Source organism: Neovison vison, chromosome 13 (assembly GCF_020171115.1).
Source record: "Neovison vison isolate M4711 chromosome 13, ASM_NN_V1, whole genome shotgun sequence".
NCBI lineage: Eukaryota > Metazoa > Chordata > Mammalia > Carnivora > Mustelidae > Neogale > Neogale vison.
The window spans coordinates 79,487,372-79,505,774 of NC_058103.1; the positions used below are offsets into that span (position 1 = coordinate 79,487,372).

Consider the following 18,403-nt stretch of genomic DNA (forward strand, 5'->3'; position numbering starts at 1 on the left):
AAAATTATACCTCAGAGCGATTTTCATGTGAGTTTTTGAGTAATTATAAATCTTTGTATATTTAGCACGGAGGGCAGGAAGAATGTGTTATTTTGCTATGGTTCATTTCCCAGGGAGTTTCCTGGATATTTTATGCATTTGTGAATGAAACAACACAAGGGAACGTGGTCAGATTTTCCTTGGATTTCCTTGCCTACCAGTGATTAAGTGGTAGGAAGTGCACTGTTCTCTGTAGGGTATTTTGCATTGTTTTATTAGACCTTGGTGGGAAGCGGGTGTAATAGCAGAACAAAAACTCACTTTGAGAATCAAGGTTTATTTTGTTGGGTTTCAAGGAACATGTGTAAGTGTTTAGCATTTTGTCAACAAAGCAGTTGTTATTCGTGTATTAAAAAAAAAACAGGACAGGAAAAGTGGGGACGTCTCTGATATGAGTCACAATACCCAAGTGTAACTTGGCAATTATACCATTTCCCTGCATTTTGCTCTTAATTTATATTTCTTTGAAACTGGGCAGAATAATTCCAATCAAAATAAGGAATTGCTGATAATATAGAACGTGTCATTTCACACCATTTCACGCTCAGGCGAGAAGTGGGACAAGCTATTTATACATCAAAACAACACGTCCAACCAGGGCCTGCTAGGGCTTAAGCCCTGCCATATTTTCTTGTAGAACATTAGCACCAATAAAACTCATCCAGCAGTAATCAGGGATAAGTACTGTGAGTGAGTGTTGTTTGTGGCCAACGCTCACATTCCCTCATTCATTGGGATCCTCGGAAGAAAGGGAATGTACTTGAGTTTTGCAATTATTCAGCCTCTAGGGCTGAAGACTTCACTCTGGAATTATCTTCATCTGTACCTTTTAAAATCTGTTAAAATGTCTTCCATGCTATCCTATGCGTAGCATTTTTTCAAGCACACTGCAAAAATACTCCTCTTGTCCTGTGTTTAAGATGAAAAGAACCAAAATTCCCTTTGCAATATTGGATTTTTATTTGAACTTTTATTTGAATTTATTTGAAAAGTACATCATTTCAAACCCCAAATCACAGCTGGCCATATTACCCACATTGCTGAGAGAACGAGTAGGTGTCTAAGCCCAGGGTGCGCGTCCGACCCGAGGCGCTCTAAAAAAGAGCAAATGCAGCCCCTTTGTGAATGTCTTGCCCAGCTAAAGGCAGGAGACATATGCTTCCCCGTGATCTCTGTCTGCTGTATTTTTCCCCCTAAAATTGTGTTTAAACCTCCTATCTCTGTCTCAGACATAATTTTCTGGGAGCTCAAATCCTGGTGCTTGTAGAAACCTAGTTTTCTGGTCTCCAAAGTGAACTCCACAATTAAATTCTCTAAAATTGTAACTTGCTATTTTATCGTTAGAACCTCAAAGTGCTTCACATTTCCTTTTCTTAAAACCATCATGAAATAGGCAACGTGGGAAAGAATTTTCCTAATTCCTTCTCCAAGAAGACCCATAGTGCACTCCATTTCCTGTGGGCCCAGGAGATAAGACAGACCTGGTCCCTTGCATTCTTGGAGATTCAGTAATACCCGAGGGTACCCAAGGTTTGGTCCAACTCTCGTAGGTTCTGAGACACCCTTCCTCAAAACCAGTTCCCTTTATAGAGCTTAGCAGTGGAAATGAATTTCTTCTGCCTATCCAGTTTGCTTATTTTAAATCCATTTTCCCCAATGGGAATGATCATAATTTGTTAGGTTAACAAGCACTTCTCGATAAGCAAGCAGTCGCTTCTAAGCTGCTGTGTCCCAGTTTCTCCATTAAGATGATAAATTCAAGCTCACTTGAGACTTTTAAATTGTATGGTGATTCATCAAGTCTAATGTTCTGTATATTGGAAGGAGGGAGTCATAAAAATGGCAGCATGGGCACATGAAATAGAGCGCAAATCTTTCTTCTGGCAAGAGTACAACTGCTCTAGGCAGCAAAAAGTGCCCATTCCAGTTGTGGTCTTCTCAGCAGCTGACAGCAAGTTTGGATTATTCAGACAGAAGCAATGTAATTGCTGTGCTTTATGGATTCTATACTCAAGTTGGCATTCTGCTGTTGGCTCTCTTTTATGACAGGAGGAAGACCAGGATGGTACAGTGCTCTTCAGATGACATGGGTCCTAAATGTAGAGTCCTGAGACCTTTAAAAAATTAAATTAGAGACTTAAGTAGGCATGCAATTATGTCATTTGTAGATTCATATAATAAATTCCACCCCTCAGATGATCCGATTTCAGGAGAACTCAAAGATTCAGTTGATGATAAATATAATTTAGAGCTTAAAGACTGGCAGAGGCAAGATGACAGGGCCTTCCTTTGAGTGAGTATGAATAAAAAGAAACATCACCAGGATTGTCAAGGGCTAAAAGGAGCCATGAGCAGACCTGAAGACTTGGTTGAGATGGAACAAAAGGTAATAGGAGTAAGACAAAACAATGAAGTGAAACTTGAACAAGGGACAGTGTGGGTTTTCCATCAGGAAAACCTATCTTAGCAATGGGATTAGTTTGACTTTGATATAAATTTCCAAAGGAAGCCATGAAGGGTCTATGACTTGAGGCACCAAATCTTGACCAGACAAGATACCTAACTCATTCCATAGTCTATGATATTGCTTAGGTACACAATCAAATGGAGTATCTCCCAGCTTCGAGTCTTCTTCCTCATTCTACTTCTAAATTTTCTCTCCTTTCAGGACATTTTTTCCATCCCTTCATGAATTGTTAACATACTCTGAATGTGTCCAGTAAATGAGAGTAACTTTAACTAATTTTGAGGTAAAAATAAATATGATGGCAGTGTCTGTTCTCCTGGCTTGGATTAGAGCTAGGACCAATCCAGAGCATGACCTAGAAGTAAATCACTTAATGTAGTTTTGTCTCCTAAACTCTACCTAAGATACTTAACTATACTTTTTGTCTACAGATCGCAATGAATGTCAAGAAATCCCCAATATTTGCAGCCATGGACAGTGTATTGACACAGTTGGAAGTTTTTATTGCCTTTGCCACACTGGTTTTAAAACAAATGCTGATCAAACCATGTGTTTGGGTGAGTGTGTGATTATTGTTTATTTTTAACTCATAGCCTATTGAAAAATTCATTTGCATCTGAATACCTAGAGAAGTTAATACTAAACCTCCAGTATTAGTTTTACTGTTTTTAAAATAAAAATACAAGCAGGCCTGTAGCATTAACCTCCTTTGGTATTTAATCTTTGGCAATCTGAACATAATAAACCTCTTCCTCGATACTCATTTGGCTGCAAGGTCAGAAAAACTTACTAAGGTAAAAACTGAGAAAAATATTAAAAATACAAAAAAAACTTGTACATACTTTGTAAAAATACAAAAAAAATTATTAATGTTAATAGCCTATTACTTTATGAAATCAGCATGGGGGTTGACCTTATTGGAATAGAGTGCAGATTTGAGTGTTTGAATATGAGCATTTTTTGAGAAGCATATATAGTTTGTACCAGATCTTTAAAGGCAAATTTATAGATCCCACAAAGGCAAACAAACTAACTAACAAACAAAATACAACAAAAAACAAACAAAAAAATACCCACATTTCTCTAGGGGAAAAGAGCTCAAAATTTTAAATACCTTTCTCCCTTGCTTTCAGTAGTAAGCCAGGATGCTGATTTAGAATAAATACCAAATATTAATCAATCATTTTCTCTCTTTTCCTCCTTCCTTTTTCTACTTCCAAGCAACATCCAATAAGTCTTTGGGGACTTAATGAACATGATTCAGTTTCACAGCTGGAAAAAAAGAAGAATCAATAGAGTAATGTTTTAAGAGCTTAGCTTTTGCTGTAATTGGGCACATTCTTATAAAGTTTTGTCTTCTTCAGAACAGATAGCAGGTTTTCAGTTAAAGGAGTATCATCAACCCTGCTTGCTCCTGGGAAGCTTACCCATGCATAGAAATGGCACCCTGTGTAACAGTCTTTTTTCCTCTTCCATCTGGATTTTCTGGAACCCTCTACCAAGGAGGCTGTCCTACAGAAGAATTTCACTAGCTTGGCTAAAAATGAATCAAAGCAGCAGCTCTTGACTGCTTGGCAGGGTGACTCATCCAAATGTGGTCTTCAGACACAGACGCACACATTGGATCCCTTTGGGGTCAGCAAAAGCTTTCTGATTTAGGATCCCAGATCACTTGTCTTCATGCCCAGAATTCTAAAGGAACGGAAATCCTAACTCTAAACACTGCATCTGGCTAACCTGAGCCGTTGTCTTTCACTCCCCGAATCTCCCTCCCTGCACCCTCGCCCTCCTCGTTCTGCCTCTCCCGCAAACCAGCAGGATCAACTTTCTTTCATTTTGTTTCCTCCTCAATATAATGTACACCTGCTCTATAAGAAATAGGTCAGTTGCTGGGGCCCGATGCAAAGATAAAAAAAGATGCCAGAACAGCTCTACAAAATAGTCAAAGAGAAAAGTCAGAGACCAATAAAAAGACAAATAATAATGCAAGAGTGTAGCAAAAGAACCCAGTGCCATCACTTTGGGGTAGTTTTTAAGAGTGAAATAAGTCACCACTAGTGGGAGTAGTCATGGGCTTTTAGGGGTGGACTGGAAAGAAGGAAGAGATATCGAAAATATCAGGTGAGTTAGAAACCTCATGTATTTTGTTGCTAATTTCAGGGTACTATCAGGTGACTTACTGCTTTTTGGTAAACTGGAGTGAGAATCCTAAAGGCTGAAGTTTGCCAAAGGTGGCAGCAAATCAAGACCCAGATGCACACAGAATTTTCCATTTCCAAGTGAAAATATTTGAGAAAAGTGGCAAGGGTGTAGAATTCTAGAAGTAAATAGAGTAAAATAATTCTTGTCCAGTTCTCATGTCCTTAGCTTGCCTCCTTCAACATGCCAACCAAGGAAATGGTTTATGCCCAAGGTTTAGATCCTTGGCTTTTGCTGAGTCATGGGGAACTGCCAATGATCAAGATGTCCTTAACCTACTCCTGATGCACTGTGAACCCCACAATGCCCTGAAGCCCCAGATAGGCGCTCACTTCGTCTTCTATTAACAGCCATGTTCCTCTGTGCCTGTTGTTCCCACTAGACATAAATGAGTGTGAGCGAGATGCCTGTGGGAATGGAACTTGCCGCAACACAATTGGGTCCTTCAACTGCCGCTGTAACCACGGCTTCATCCTTTCCCACAACAATGACTGCATAGGTACGTATGCAAACCGGTGGGCACTGAAGGAAGGATGTTTTATCTGCACTCTTTGCAATTAGCAGCCTGTCTGGGGTGCCAGCCAGTGTTCTTAAATATATGCCCTCTAATGCATAACAACTGGCAAGGAGTTGTGAAATATAATGTCCTAAGTAAATGTCAAATAGAGTAACTACAGCCATGACTTTCATTAAAATGCCTCATTAGCAGCTGTAAGTTTTATATGTGCCATACTGTGAATTCAGTACATTTTTAAATAAATTGAACTGATGTTTTAAAACATATAAGAGTGATTCTTTGTATAGAAATTGCATAATTCAGGAATGATGTGGACCTACTTGTCTCAGTGTTTCACTATAGCCTCTCTTAAAAGAAGTCAATTATTTAATCTATAAAATCCTCCCTATAAAACATACTGTTATTTATAAGTGAGATTAATGATCCAAATTTTATATCATGCTAGAGGCTAATTTTATATACTTCTAATTATGAGAATACTTAGTAATACCCTCAGCTGTATCGTGTACTAGGTTTTTAGCTTTTAAAAATGAAAAATAAAGAAAGATCAAGGTGAAACTCATATAAAGTTCTAATATAAATTATCAATTTCTAATTAATAGAACAGTATAATCTTGTTAGGTTTTGATAGTTGAGTAAAGCCAGCTGTATTGTTACAAACTAGATCTTTACTGGAATTTTTAATGCTTGGCTGAGCCAGCAAAGGCCACTAAAATTTAGAGTAAGTATATTTCCCTTTGAAGGTTTTGATCATTGCTGGAATTATGACATTTTCTTTGGAATATATCAAAGGATCTTTTTTTGGCAGATGTTGATGAATGTGCAACTGGAAATGGGAACCTTTGCAGAAATGGCCAATGCATCAATACAGTGGGGTCCTTCCAGTGTCAGTGCAATGAAGGCTATGAGGTGGCTCCAGATGGGAGGACCTGTGTGGGTAAGTGCTTCCTCCGAAGGACCCTGCAAATAATGCTCTGAGCGGTGAAAGGATCCTGCAGTCCCTATCACCATCCTTCCTTCAGAAGTCTGGAGGGAGGAAAATCAGAGTAGAATTATACTAATCCTACCTGTAGACTCTGGTGTGTGTGTGTGTGTGTGTGAGAGAGAGAGAGAGAGGACACACTTCTCCATTATGTTTTAAAATCAAGTTATTATTTAACAGAAAGTTAAATTGTTCCATAGCAATTGTAGTTTGCTTTCTCATATATTTTTTTTTCTTTAAAATAGCTTTGTGGAAAGCTCTTGTACAATCTTTTGGGTGTCCTCAAAAATCTACATTCCCACTGACTTCTCACATACTTCACTTTTCTTGAAACAACTGATTTGTGATAGGTCACATAAAATGTGGTTGTTCTACCGCACACTTCTGAAAGCTGATAAAGCTTCTTTTTACTGAGTCATTAATTTTTCTCCATGGTGGTTTTATGTATTTCTTTGATTTGATTCCAGTTTTTTGAAATTTTAATTGCTTGATGGAAATCACGCCAATGGGAACCTCTTCTTTCTTTTTCCCTTTTCTTTGCAGATATCAACGAGTGTCTTTTAGAACCTGGAAAATGTGCACCAGGCACCTGTCAAAACTTGGATGGGTCCTACAGATGCATTTGTCCACCTGGGTACAGTCTACAGAATGACAAGTGTGAAGGTAGGAGTAAGGAGGACTAGCAGTGTTTAGAAGGAGCAGTGTTTGTTACTCCACTGGCATTCTCAAAGTCAGTTTTTGTGACGGTGTGCTGGCGTCTTCATTTTGGAGTCCTTTATAAGAAACAAATCCAAGAGCAGAGGATCTGACTTATGTTCTTACACTCAGATGATGAGACAAGAACATCCAATTCTCATGCTCATATCTGATGACCCTGTTTTGCTCTGTGCATATGGGTGGCCTAATGACCCTGACTCTTTTCCAATGTGCTTTTATGCAACTTGTAAAAAATCCTGGATTACATGTTTTTAAGTGCCAACAGGTCACAACCAAAAATAGCTTCCTGATTCCAGCTAAGATCTTTAAGTGACCATATTAAAGGTTGGATGACTGTGGCTATATAATTTGTCTATGTTGTTTTTACCTATAGAGCAGTGAAAGTATGTTACTATAAATAAATTCTCAGCAAATTTTATAGTACTGCATTCCTCAATATATTTGTCATTGAATTAAACGAAGGAAATTAATTGCCAGGACTTCATAAATAAGTAGGCTGAAAGGATTTTTAAGAAGTCACCTAGTCCATATGCCCACGTTTAAATAGGTCTGATGTAATCGATAATGAGTAAGGATTTTCTCCACTTTTAATACTATGGAGAAATTTTATTATATAACCAATTTAAATCATAGCAACTGATAATGTTCTAAATGGAAACAGTTGATCAAAATTAGGCCTAAATACAAATTATTATAAGTGTTATTTTACTTTTACTAAAGATCAATTTTATTTACTCCATGAGTAATGCAAAATTTCCCTAAGATGAACAGAATGGAAATGTATAAGACAGAAAAATGACTTCTCGAATACTAAATAATGTGCCCATTCCGCCATCCTTGTCTCCATCCTTACGAAGCTGTCACCTGTAGGTTAATTTCTACCATAAGAGAAAGAATCCTCACAACAGCAATAATAAAAACAACAACAAAAAGAAATACTTGAGCATTTTTACAAAAATTGGCTTCTCTCCTAAGAAAAGGTTGGACATGGGAATGGAGGGCACGTGGGACTAGAGTCATTCAGTCATTGGCAGCAGCTCAGATGCATTAATACAGCACAAGCAACATGGTGCAACCATAGGAGTGATGAACAGGCTGGTTTTGCCCTAAAAGGAAGATAATCGCTTTGAGTTGCACATCCCGAGAATACCTATTGTGTGGTATTTACAATATTAAGTCAAGATAATGGAATTAGTTTCCTAACTTCCTCTTAGTTGGACCTTGTGGAAGGGAACTCATATAACATGAATACACTTCCATGTAGGTAGAACTCTTCGCACAAATGCAAAGATAAAGTGCCCCATGATATAAGAGATACAAGTTTTGTTGCAGAAAAATAAAAAAGGTATTTCCATAAAAATAGCATGGCTCAGAATCAAGACTTAGCTCTTTTTTATTACAAATTCCTGCTGAAAATCAGGGGAAAAGATAGATAAGTCTGTTGGAAAGAGTGGCCATACTTTTCCTGTACATAGGATGATCATGTAATTTATTGACCAAACCAAGACAGTTTGAAGGAGGGCACTATTAAGAATGAGGCCAGGACAACAAGCATAAACTAGGACTCTCCTAGGAAGACCAAGGCATATGATTGCCCAAGTCATTCAGACTTCACTGTAGACCACTTTAAATCAGCCCTTATTAGGTTAAGGTATATTCATATGCTAAAGGATACTTCACAGTATGAGTGTATCAAATTCCTATTAGGTATATGATTAAAGGAAAAACTGGTCTCTACAAGAAAGACATTTTTGTGTCTTGAGAAAAATTAACGAGCAAATGAGAGTTAGGAACCCTATATTCTGTGATATCTTTAGTTTACACTGCACAAGATTATTTTCATGAACATTATTATTCTTGTAAAACTCAGAATTTTAGGGATGTAGCACAGGGTTTGGGGGAAAGCACTGTGGATGGATGGAGGGGAATAAATTTTTGTTTCAAAGGTCTAGATCTCTTACTAACTTATCGTCAACATAATTAAAATTTCAAGCTTCTGCTTCCTATGCAGTGGGGAAGTCAGAGGCCGCAGTTTCTTGTTTTTCTCCTAGCTTAGGGTAGTAGAAAATCACTCTACCTTTTCTAATTAGCCAGGCAACTGAGTCTGGGTAAGAAACCGTTCTCATTGTATCCCTTAGAAGACATCTGCAGATTGCATTTTTACAACAAGAATTTTCAAGGTTAATTTTTAAAAAGATGTCACAGCCTAAAAGTCCACTCACAGCATAATGATACAGGAAAAATCTTCATTATTGGAAGAGTTTTGAAACTGACTTGCACTTTGTACTTCCACACTTTGCATTTGGTATCTGATGGTGTCTCCATTGTGTTTTGACTTTGACACATGTGATTCTTTTAGATATTGATGAATGTGTTGAAGAGCCAGAAATCTGTGCCCTGGGCACATGCAGTAACACTGAAGGCAGCTTCAAATGTCTGTGTCCAGATGGGTTCTCCTTGTCCTCCACTGGAAGAAGGTGCCAAGGTAACTGCCTTTGAAGACTTTAGACTTTCATTACTCTGTTTATTTGTTGTGGTTTCATTTTCTTAAACATGGCAAAGCTTTGCTTCTTTGTGAAAGAGAAGATGGAGAGTTTTCATTCACCCAGAGGTCTAATGATTACCATATGTCAGAAAGTTCATTTTTACTTTTAAGGTTGAAAACTCATCCATCAAGTTCTGGTTGCTTGTAGAACAACTTCCCCGGGCACTTAAACCTCTCTCTCCCCCTAAGAACACAGATGCTGATAGGTCTGTCAGTGGGGGACCTGCCATGAGCCGCTGAATCCTGGAAAGCCTGGGGAAAGTTCAGTTCCATGGCCTCTGCCTCTCAAGAGGTAACTTAGTATAAATGTGGGCCAAAATCTAGACTCTCGGTCAGAAAAATACAGATTAATCCATTCGCTTCCAGGATAGAGTGCCCACCCCTGACATCACAAATTTTCTAAGAAAACAGGAAAATAAATTTGAACTGACCTGGACTCTTGCTGGGATATAGTCTTGTTTTCAGGTCTAATACTTGTGAACTTAGAAAAGAAAAAGAAGAAGAAAAAGAAACCTGAACTTATGCCTAACACAGTAAATCATATCCCAGAAACTATCTGAATTTTAGTGAACAATGCAATGGTGTGTGTCTATCCATTTATACATACTAGTTTAACGAATTTAGAACAAAAAACCCCATACAAACAAATTCCATACCAATTTCCCCCCTCTACCTCTGTGTTCTGTTGTCATTTTATTGTTCAGGGTTTTTGTCTTGGTTATTTTGTTTTGTTTTGGTTCAGTTTGGTTCTGTATTACTAAATAAGAGGCAATGGATATAATTTCAGATTCCAAAAGCTGGGTTTGGGGGTCTCAGCTCCACCATCCGTAGCCTAGGGCAAGTCATTGGATCCTTTGGAGGTTCCATTTCCTCATTTTAAACAACCATAATAATACCTTCCCAACCAATCCTATTGAATAGGTAACAAAGCTTTATTAGTTTCTTCTGCATTGTTCACAGATCCCTGTTATTCTGTTGATTAACTTTTGCCTCCAACCGGTCTTTTTGCTACCCAATATTTAGAACTGTGAAGGGGGAGTTGGGAATTCTCTGATTGGTCTGATCTCATAGATCAGAAGCTGTCAGAAGCCCTGGCAGATTTCAGGCTTGTGGGTGGGGTGACACTGGACGCAAACAGATCCTCTGTTAGAGTACAGACCAAGCCAGATAAATTCCAAGATCGACTCCTCTCTCTCTGTGTGCCTTTGGCTTGGCCCAGGTTTGGAAAGAAAGCAGTGAGAAACCAGGTGTGAATCTGCCTGCCGATGTGGCAGGCCAGCGGAAACTCATAGGCTATTAATTCAATTTGCACTGGCCTGTCACAGAGCAAGCTAACGCTGCAGGAAGAATCAGCCCAGCTGTGAGCTGCCTTGCCACATGCTCAGCTCCAAGAGGCAGAGCCAGGATTGAGGAATGCAAGCAGGGAAAGTGACTTTTGTAGTTCTGATGAAATTTCAAAGGTCACTAAGGGCTCTTTGCACATGGACTGGTAAACAGGCATCCTAGTGAGTCCTAGCTCCAGTGTGTGGACAAGCAAAGCTCTCCGTCCCATTGCAAGACACCTTTGGTTAATAAACCAAATTTAGAGAATCACCACAGGCAAATGTAAATCTCCCACAGGGCACAAACTTCCCTGAAGCCACGGGATTAAGAGCTGGGTTTTACTTATAAAGACAAATTAGGAGTCATGCTTCTTTTGCCCATGAAATCAGAAAATCCCACAGAACCACAGATAACGTTTTTGAGGGAACAATTTTGATAAGACTCAGATGAACAGATTTGGGTACCTAAAGGCCACAGATGTAAATGGGCCACTCCCACTTACAAAATTCAGTAAAGAGAATTCGTCACTTAGGCTCACTGTAAACTTCATGTGTTTGATCCTGTGTAATGTCTAGATTTTTTTTTTCTTTCAGGAGGCGGGATGGTAGAGTAGTCCTGGAGAGACAGGGCTGGTTTATGGAACAGGGTTGATGATAAAAGGAAAAGAGAATCTATCTAGATTTAGAAGAAACATTATGAGCTGGAAGACAACAGAGACCACTGAGTTTTAATATATTTGTTGAGACATTTTTGTGAAGAGTCCCTAAATTATACCTTAAGACAGTTATAGATGTAAATAATAAACACAGAGCATTGTACGTGACAATGAACTTGAAGAATAAAGCAAATCAAAGTGTGTCCTTCGAGAAACTATAATCTGTTAAATCTTGAAACTTCTCACCAAAGCAAATATTTGGAAGGCAGACATGCCACAGGACACACACTGGCTTTTTTTGCGCTTGACTTTCAGAAGAGTAGTTCACTGAAAGGTGCCTGTTAGGTCCCAGCTATCACAGGTGTGGAAGGAGAGTAAAAACTAGCAAGAAAATGTATCTGGAAGAATTAGTTGAAAAAGGGAAACAAATTCATTTGGGGAAGACGGCCAACTGAATTTGACTTACTAGGGCCTGGTAAATACAAGTGACGGATTGACTGGCTATTATTTTTACTTTAATTCATGGAAGTTTTTCTTCCGTCATCTTTGGCAACTCAGTTATTCTTACATTATCTCCTTTGTCAAGAAATAAAAGCTGTGAAGTTGTCTTAGCAGAAATGCATCGGTGGCTATAATAATAGGTCATAATGTGCCACCTAGGGTTGAGAAACAGTGACAGGAGAGAGCCTACCTGGTCCTAAAGAAAGAAAGGGGAATTGTACAAAATGAGTATGAAAGCATTTCCTTAAAGCCTGCAGATTGTAGCCTCTGTGTAACTAGAGAGGAGTCCGCAGGGCTTTGGATGTCAAATTTGAGGGAAAACACTCCGGGCTTTTGGATGAGCCACCCCGTTTGCTCTATAAAGTAATGGTAGAGTCCATTTCCAAAATTATGTCAAGCAGTGTTGGAGAATTTTGTAGCAACTAGATCCCATCTTCCATGTTGTCACCAAAAAATAATTGATATAAAAAAAATACATTCTTTCAGCTAAAGGTTATCCTGCCTCCTATCCACCCACCTCTCTGCCCTCCTCTTTACCTTCTCTCTCTCTGTTGAGCTAAACCACGTTCTGTATCTTGCGTGTGTGGGCACGCACGCGTGTCTAAAATCTGCAGAAGGCACCACAGGCATTTTATAGACAGAAACTACGTCAGCAGCTGCTTCAGCGAATGACCATTATTATATTTTTGCCACTCCACAAAATTGCCACATCTTTATTTACTCTATGCCTGGGATCAGGGGTTTTATTTTGGTTTCTGGGCTTAGGGGACAGCAGATAAACAACACAATGTGATAGCACGATAAGTACCAGAACTGTGAGGTCTACCTTAACCTAGTATGCTTGCTAAAGGCTATCCAAAACACACAAACACAGCTGTCAATGCAGGGGTCTTGCGAATGACTGCACTTCTGAATGTCCCCACCCTGAAGTCACTGATGATGTGATACTGTTGGATTTTGTAATTCACATCAGGTTATTTTGGAAAATTGGCTGAAATGAGAATTAAAGTGAAGCCACATAGATGTATTCATCAGATCTTACTACAAAAGTCACCTATGACTTTAAATATCTGAGCCCAATTTTTTTTTTAAAGATTTTATTCATTTGACAGAGAGAAATCACAAGTAGGCAGAGAGGCAGGCAGAGAGAGAGGAGAAAGCAGGTTCCCCGCGGAGCAGAGAGTCCGACGCAGGGCTCGATCCCAGGACCCTGGGATCACGACCTGAGCCAAAGGCAGAGGCTTTAACCCACTGAGCCACCCAGGCGCCCCTGAGCCCAATTCTTGTTGCAATCACTTAATGTAACAGAGTCTTCCCACTCTAAAGAAAAGGGCATACGTTTAACGTGATGTACAGTAATTATGTAGTAGGAAAGGTCTGAAGGGTCTCCTGGATTTATGCTGCAGATCTGCGAATGAGCTACTGCTATGCAAAGTTTGAAGGAGGAAAATGTTCATCACCCAAATCCAGAAATCACTCCAAACAGGAATGCTGCTGCGCCTTGAAGGGAGAAGGTTGGGGTGATCCCTGTGAGCTGTGCCCCACTGAACCTGATGGTAGGTCCACCCTCTGCACTTCTCTTTGGGCCCTTCATAGCGTGACTGGCCATGAAATAGGAAAGATTGGATGTAGGCCTTCAGGAAATATAAGACAATTTAATTGTAAGTCGACCTAAAATATTCATTAAGATTATTTTAACTTAGGAGCTGGGCAGTTATTTTCTTCTGAAATGTGCTATGAATCAGGGCTGCCCAAGTAGTAGGCACACCAGTTCTGGGAGCCTTGTTCACTTTCCCTGGTATCGGGGCTTTTCTCGTCTGTTGTTTCCCGACATGCGCGGCTGTGGCAGTCTAGCCACCACACATTGCGTGGGAAGCAGCCTGTAGCTCTTCGCCATTGGTCTATCTATTAACAAGTGTTTGTCTCTACTGCAGAGGCCTTCCGCCAGATCTGTCCCTATGGAAGTGGCATCATTGTGGGACCTGATGATTCAGCAGTTGGTAAGTGGCCTGCGCTGGCTTCTCAGCATTTCTTAATATTCTTAACCAGCTTCTTTCCTGCCCTTTCTCCAGCTGTTCGTTCTTTTATTTTTTTTTTAAAGACAGATTTATTTGTTTGTTTGTTTGTTTATTTGAGAGTGAGCCATGAGAGCAGTGAGGAAGGGGCAGAGGGAGGAGAATCTCAAGCAGACTCCCCACCGAGCACAGAGCCCAATATGGGGCTCAGTCTCACAACCCTGAGATCATGGCCTGAGCCAAAATCGAGAGTCAGATGCTCAACAACCTGAGCCACCCATGGCCCCTCTCCCCAAACTGTTCTTATTTCTCCACATTTATCTTGTAAAATAAAACTCTACTTTTCATTTAGGTACCAATTGTATTATCGTACTGTATGGCAATATTGTATTATAATATTAGATATTTCATTGATCAGATGCTGAAATGATCATAGTTTACCCTCGTTGTTTTTGTTTTTGTTTTTAAAGTACCTTGGGGGGCCTGGGTGGCTCAGTTGGTTAAGCGTCTGCCTTCAGCTCAGGTCATGATCCTGGGGTCTTGGATTGAGCCCCATATGGGGCTCCCTGCTCAGCGTGGAGTCTGCTTCTCCTCCTCCCTCTGCTCCTCCCCACTGCTCATGCTCTCTCTCAAATAAATAAAATCGCAAAAAAGATTACTAAAAACAAAAAAATTACCTTGTTAGTCACTGTTTTATTTCTCCTTTACATAAGATATGGACGAGTGTAAAGAACCTGATGTCTGTAAACATGGACAGTGCATCAATACGGATGGCTCCTACCGCTGCGAGTGTCCCTTTGGCTACATTCTGGAAGGGAATGAATGTGTAGGTGAGTAATAGGTTGGTTTCTTCCATAGGGATTTTACAAGTTAGAAATTGGGCCATGGAGCATTGACACTGGGAAGTGTGAGTAGTGGGATTGGGACAAGCATGTTTTGTGCACTCATTCAGACAGCATTCATCTGCAGTACTAGCTGCACACCCCATGTCCCAGGCTTTGTGGCTACAGCAGTCACCCAAGCCAATATCTTTCTTCCTTGCATGGACATCACAGTCTAAGACACTGGACACATCTGAAGATGTGGTGGAAAGGAGGACATTATCATGTATTTTTTTAAACTTTATAAAAATTAATAATCATAATCTTATTCTCTCAATATGTAAAATACAACATTCAGATTTTATTAAATTTAGTAATGTGAAAAGCTATGTACACAGTGTAAACTCCTCTTGTTTTTGCTCTCAAAATTTCTAAGAATGGCTATGCCTGACCTTTGACCTCTTGATGCCTACCAATGCAAAATTGAATCCAAGTATTATGTCTGTTGCTCTAAAATTTCACCCACAGCTATGACCATGAAGTGTAACCAAGTTCTTTAGTCTTTCTAGGCCTCAGAATGTCATATTATGCAAATGGACTAATTTATTCCTAATTGCTCTGCAGCTCTAAAAATCAATGATGTTGTGACTTTTATGAACTCAAAAGAGATGTCATATTCTGGACAGTGAAATGCCATTTCACAGCAGAACAAAAGCAAAGTTGTCACTGAATTCTCAAGATCTTCAATTAGTGCTCCTGTGTGCATGCTGAATGAGCCTGCTCGCCCAGACTCTCTACCACAGCCTCTTGCCTTTACCATTTGACTCAGAGCCCAACAGAACATATAACCCTGATGATAGTCCATCACTATTCCATGTCCTAGAGAACTAAAATGACAATGTTATTCCTCAAAAATTTCCCTTTCCAAAAGGAAGGTCCTCTACCCCAAGAGATGTGTCAGATTCTAGAGGGATGGGTTGGGAGGCATAGATATTTTTTAGACCTCCTTGGTAAGACTTGCTCTCTCTCCCCAGTTGTTTACAGAGATCATACCCAAAACATATTTCTTTCTAGCTTTTCTTCTGCCTAATGTAAACCATCTGGTTTCAACAGAATCAACAAGAAATCTTGAATCTTGATTTTATCCAGCATATTAATTTTGCCTAACCTCTGGTCCCTCATTTTGTGTAAGCTTTGTCTTCTATTTTATATCTGGCAAAAATCCATCTTGTTTAAGGCTTCTTGGAGAGTGATGTAATGTAAGGCCAGACTGGAGATATATTTCTAGCTTTATATAAGTGAAAACTTTTGACTGGGGAGAGCAGCCTGGTTTTAACCCTTGGAGCATCTATTCCTAGTCGATTTAGCTTTTCATACCTAATATGGAAGACTGGAGAAGCTCAGGGGAAGAGCAGTAGGAGGGCTGGAAGCCCAGATGCTGTCACTGTTAGTGCCACTGCCACTTAGTAGGTCACATTTGACAGCCATAAATCTGTGGAGATAAGACATGGGCACTCCTTTCTTATAAAGGCAGAATGAGGATAAAGCAAGATGCCACAGAGCAAAGTGCCCTGATGGAGTGAGAGGTATGATTTGCGTCCAAGCCCATGTTTGTCTTCATTCATCATGTTTTGAAAACACTCTTGGTCACTTGCAGATACTGACGAATGTTCTGTGGGCAATCCTTGCGGAAATGGAACCTGCAAGAATGTGATTGGAGGTTTTGAATGTACCTGTGAGGAGGGATTTGAGCCTGGCCCAATGATGACTTGTGAAGGTAAGTCTCTTCACAGAATAGTTGGTTACATGTTCTGATCATGGAGACAGCAGTGGACTGATTACAGTTTTTTTGTTTGTTTTCTTTTTTATTAACATATAATGTATTATTAGCCCCAGGGGTACAGGTCTGTGAATCGCCAGGTTTACACACTTCACAGGTCTGTGAATCGCCAGGTTTACACACTTCACAGTTCTTGATATTAAATACCACTCAGGGCATACAGGCTAAAGAACATCTAGGCCGAATGGACCATACCATCATTCTCCCGGTTCATGGCACAAATCACCCTGTATAATATGCAGAGTTCTTGCTGATGTCTCCCCACTACAAGTATGTAGATACAACTTCTGTTTTGTTTGCTACCTTCTTTCTTACTTTTCATTTTCCCCTGATTTTTCTTTCTTCCTCTCCCATGCTCCCTTTCTCTTTTTTCTTTTCTACTCATAGAAACCTCTGTACACGGACATAACCAGCAACATCCTACGGCCATCTGGGGGCAATCACAGCAAAAGATGTTGTCTATACTCTGTAAGCATCTGCCAGAATGCCTAGTAGGATAGTTGTATGGTGAGAAGGGAGGGAGAAGGAGGTCTGGACCAGTGGGTCTCAAAGGGTGGTCCCTGGATCAGTCACATCAGCATCACCTGGGAACTTGTTAGAAATACAGATTTTCAGGCCTCATTTCAGACCTCCTGAATCAGAAACTCAAAGAGTGGAGCCTAGCAGCCCTCCAGGTAATTCTGATACACTTTCAAGTAGTAGTGAGGTATCAGAGTAGTGAGTAGAAGAGAGTGAAGGTGAGGTGAAGGTAGAAGATAAAAATGGTATGAAAGTAAAGCTTTTCATTAGAGATATGTTCTACCACACTGTCCTAGTTGTTGCTTAATCTTTAAAGGCTATGACTAAATATGATCTGGGGTCCCATTCTCAGTCAGCATAACTGGACTTAGAAAGAAACATGAGAATCAAGATGGTCTGTCTTAACCCTGCTTTTCCAAAACATACTCTGCTGGTTCCAAACTATGGAATCCATAGAAATCACTTTTATCTATGAATGGTAAAGTCATTCCTATTTAAGGCATTACTTGGCATCAGTTCACCATTTGCGTGGGCACAAGAATCACTGTTACTTCACAGGAGCCTCTTTCCTATGGGGAAGAGGAGGTGGTTAACAATAGTGGATGGGTTTGCCTCTGTTCTGACTTCCACTGACTTGGCAGCTGTTTTGACTGAATGGGGTATAACTGATTCCCACCCTATGTGACTCTAGGGAATGGCAAGTGGTCAACTTGAGACTTAAAAGCCAGAATTTCAAAAAAGCTCCCTATATGCAGGGTGGTCTACAATCTTCCCATCTGTCTCAATAACATTAATAATTATACCAGAATAATAAGCCAGAACTGGGCCTAGGCTAGGAGAACCAGAACCCATGATCACCTTGCCTATACCAATTATAAAATAACCAACTCATTTTATGATTCATTGAAAACCAGAGATTTCTTGGTGCATCCATGTTGATGACAATGAAGCATTTCAACTTTTGATAAAAATAGACCCTTTTTTGGTTGATGCCCATGATCCATTATTTTCGTGCTCCCTTCTGCTACAGATATAAACGAGTGTGCCCAGAACCCTCTGCTCTGTGCTTTCCGGTGTGTAAACACTTATGGGTCATATGAATGCAAATGTCCAGCGGGATATGTCCTGAGAGAAGACAGAAGGATGTGCAAAGGTGAGACAACTGTGTTAAAGGTCATCTAACTGGGGGGCTGTCACTCCATCTATGATGGGAAATGGGTCTCCAAAGCTTTTATCAGTAGAGAAAGGCTGGGAATCAAGGAA

The 18,403-nt window shown here is 39.9% G+C and overlaps 1 protein-coding gene across 1 annotated transcript in view; it reads left to right on the forward strand.

The window, feature by feature from the left end:
* FBN1 (fibrillin 1) overlaps window positions 1-18,403 on the forward strand; it is a 233,354-nt gene that overhangs the window by 194,217 nt on the left and 20,734 nt on the right. The window contains exons 46-55 of the mRNA XM_044231383.1: window positions 2,938-3,063; window positions 5,088-5,204; window positions 6,031-6,159; window positions 6,748-6,867; window positions 9,281-9,406; window positions 13,352-13,501; window positions 13,880-13,945; window positions 14,674-14,790; window positions 16,439-16,558; window positions 18,171-18,293. Of these exons, the coding sequence (XP_044087318.1) occupies window positions 2,938-3,063; window positions 5,088-5,204; window positions 6,031-6,159; window positions 6,748-6,867; window positions 9,281-9,406; window positions 13,352-13,501; window positions 13,880-13,945; window positions 14,674-14,790; window positions 16,439-16,558; window positions 18,171-18,293 (1,194 nt within the window). The remainder of the gene's footprint in view (window positions 1-2,937; window positions 3,064-5,087; window positions 5,205-6,030; window positions 6,160-6,747; window positions 6,868-9,280; window positions 9,407-13,351; window positions 13,502-13,879; window positions 13,946-14,673; window positions 14,791-16,438; window positions 16,559-18,170; window positions 18,294-18,403) is intronic.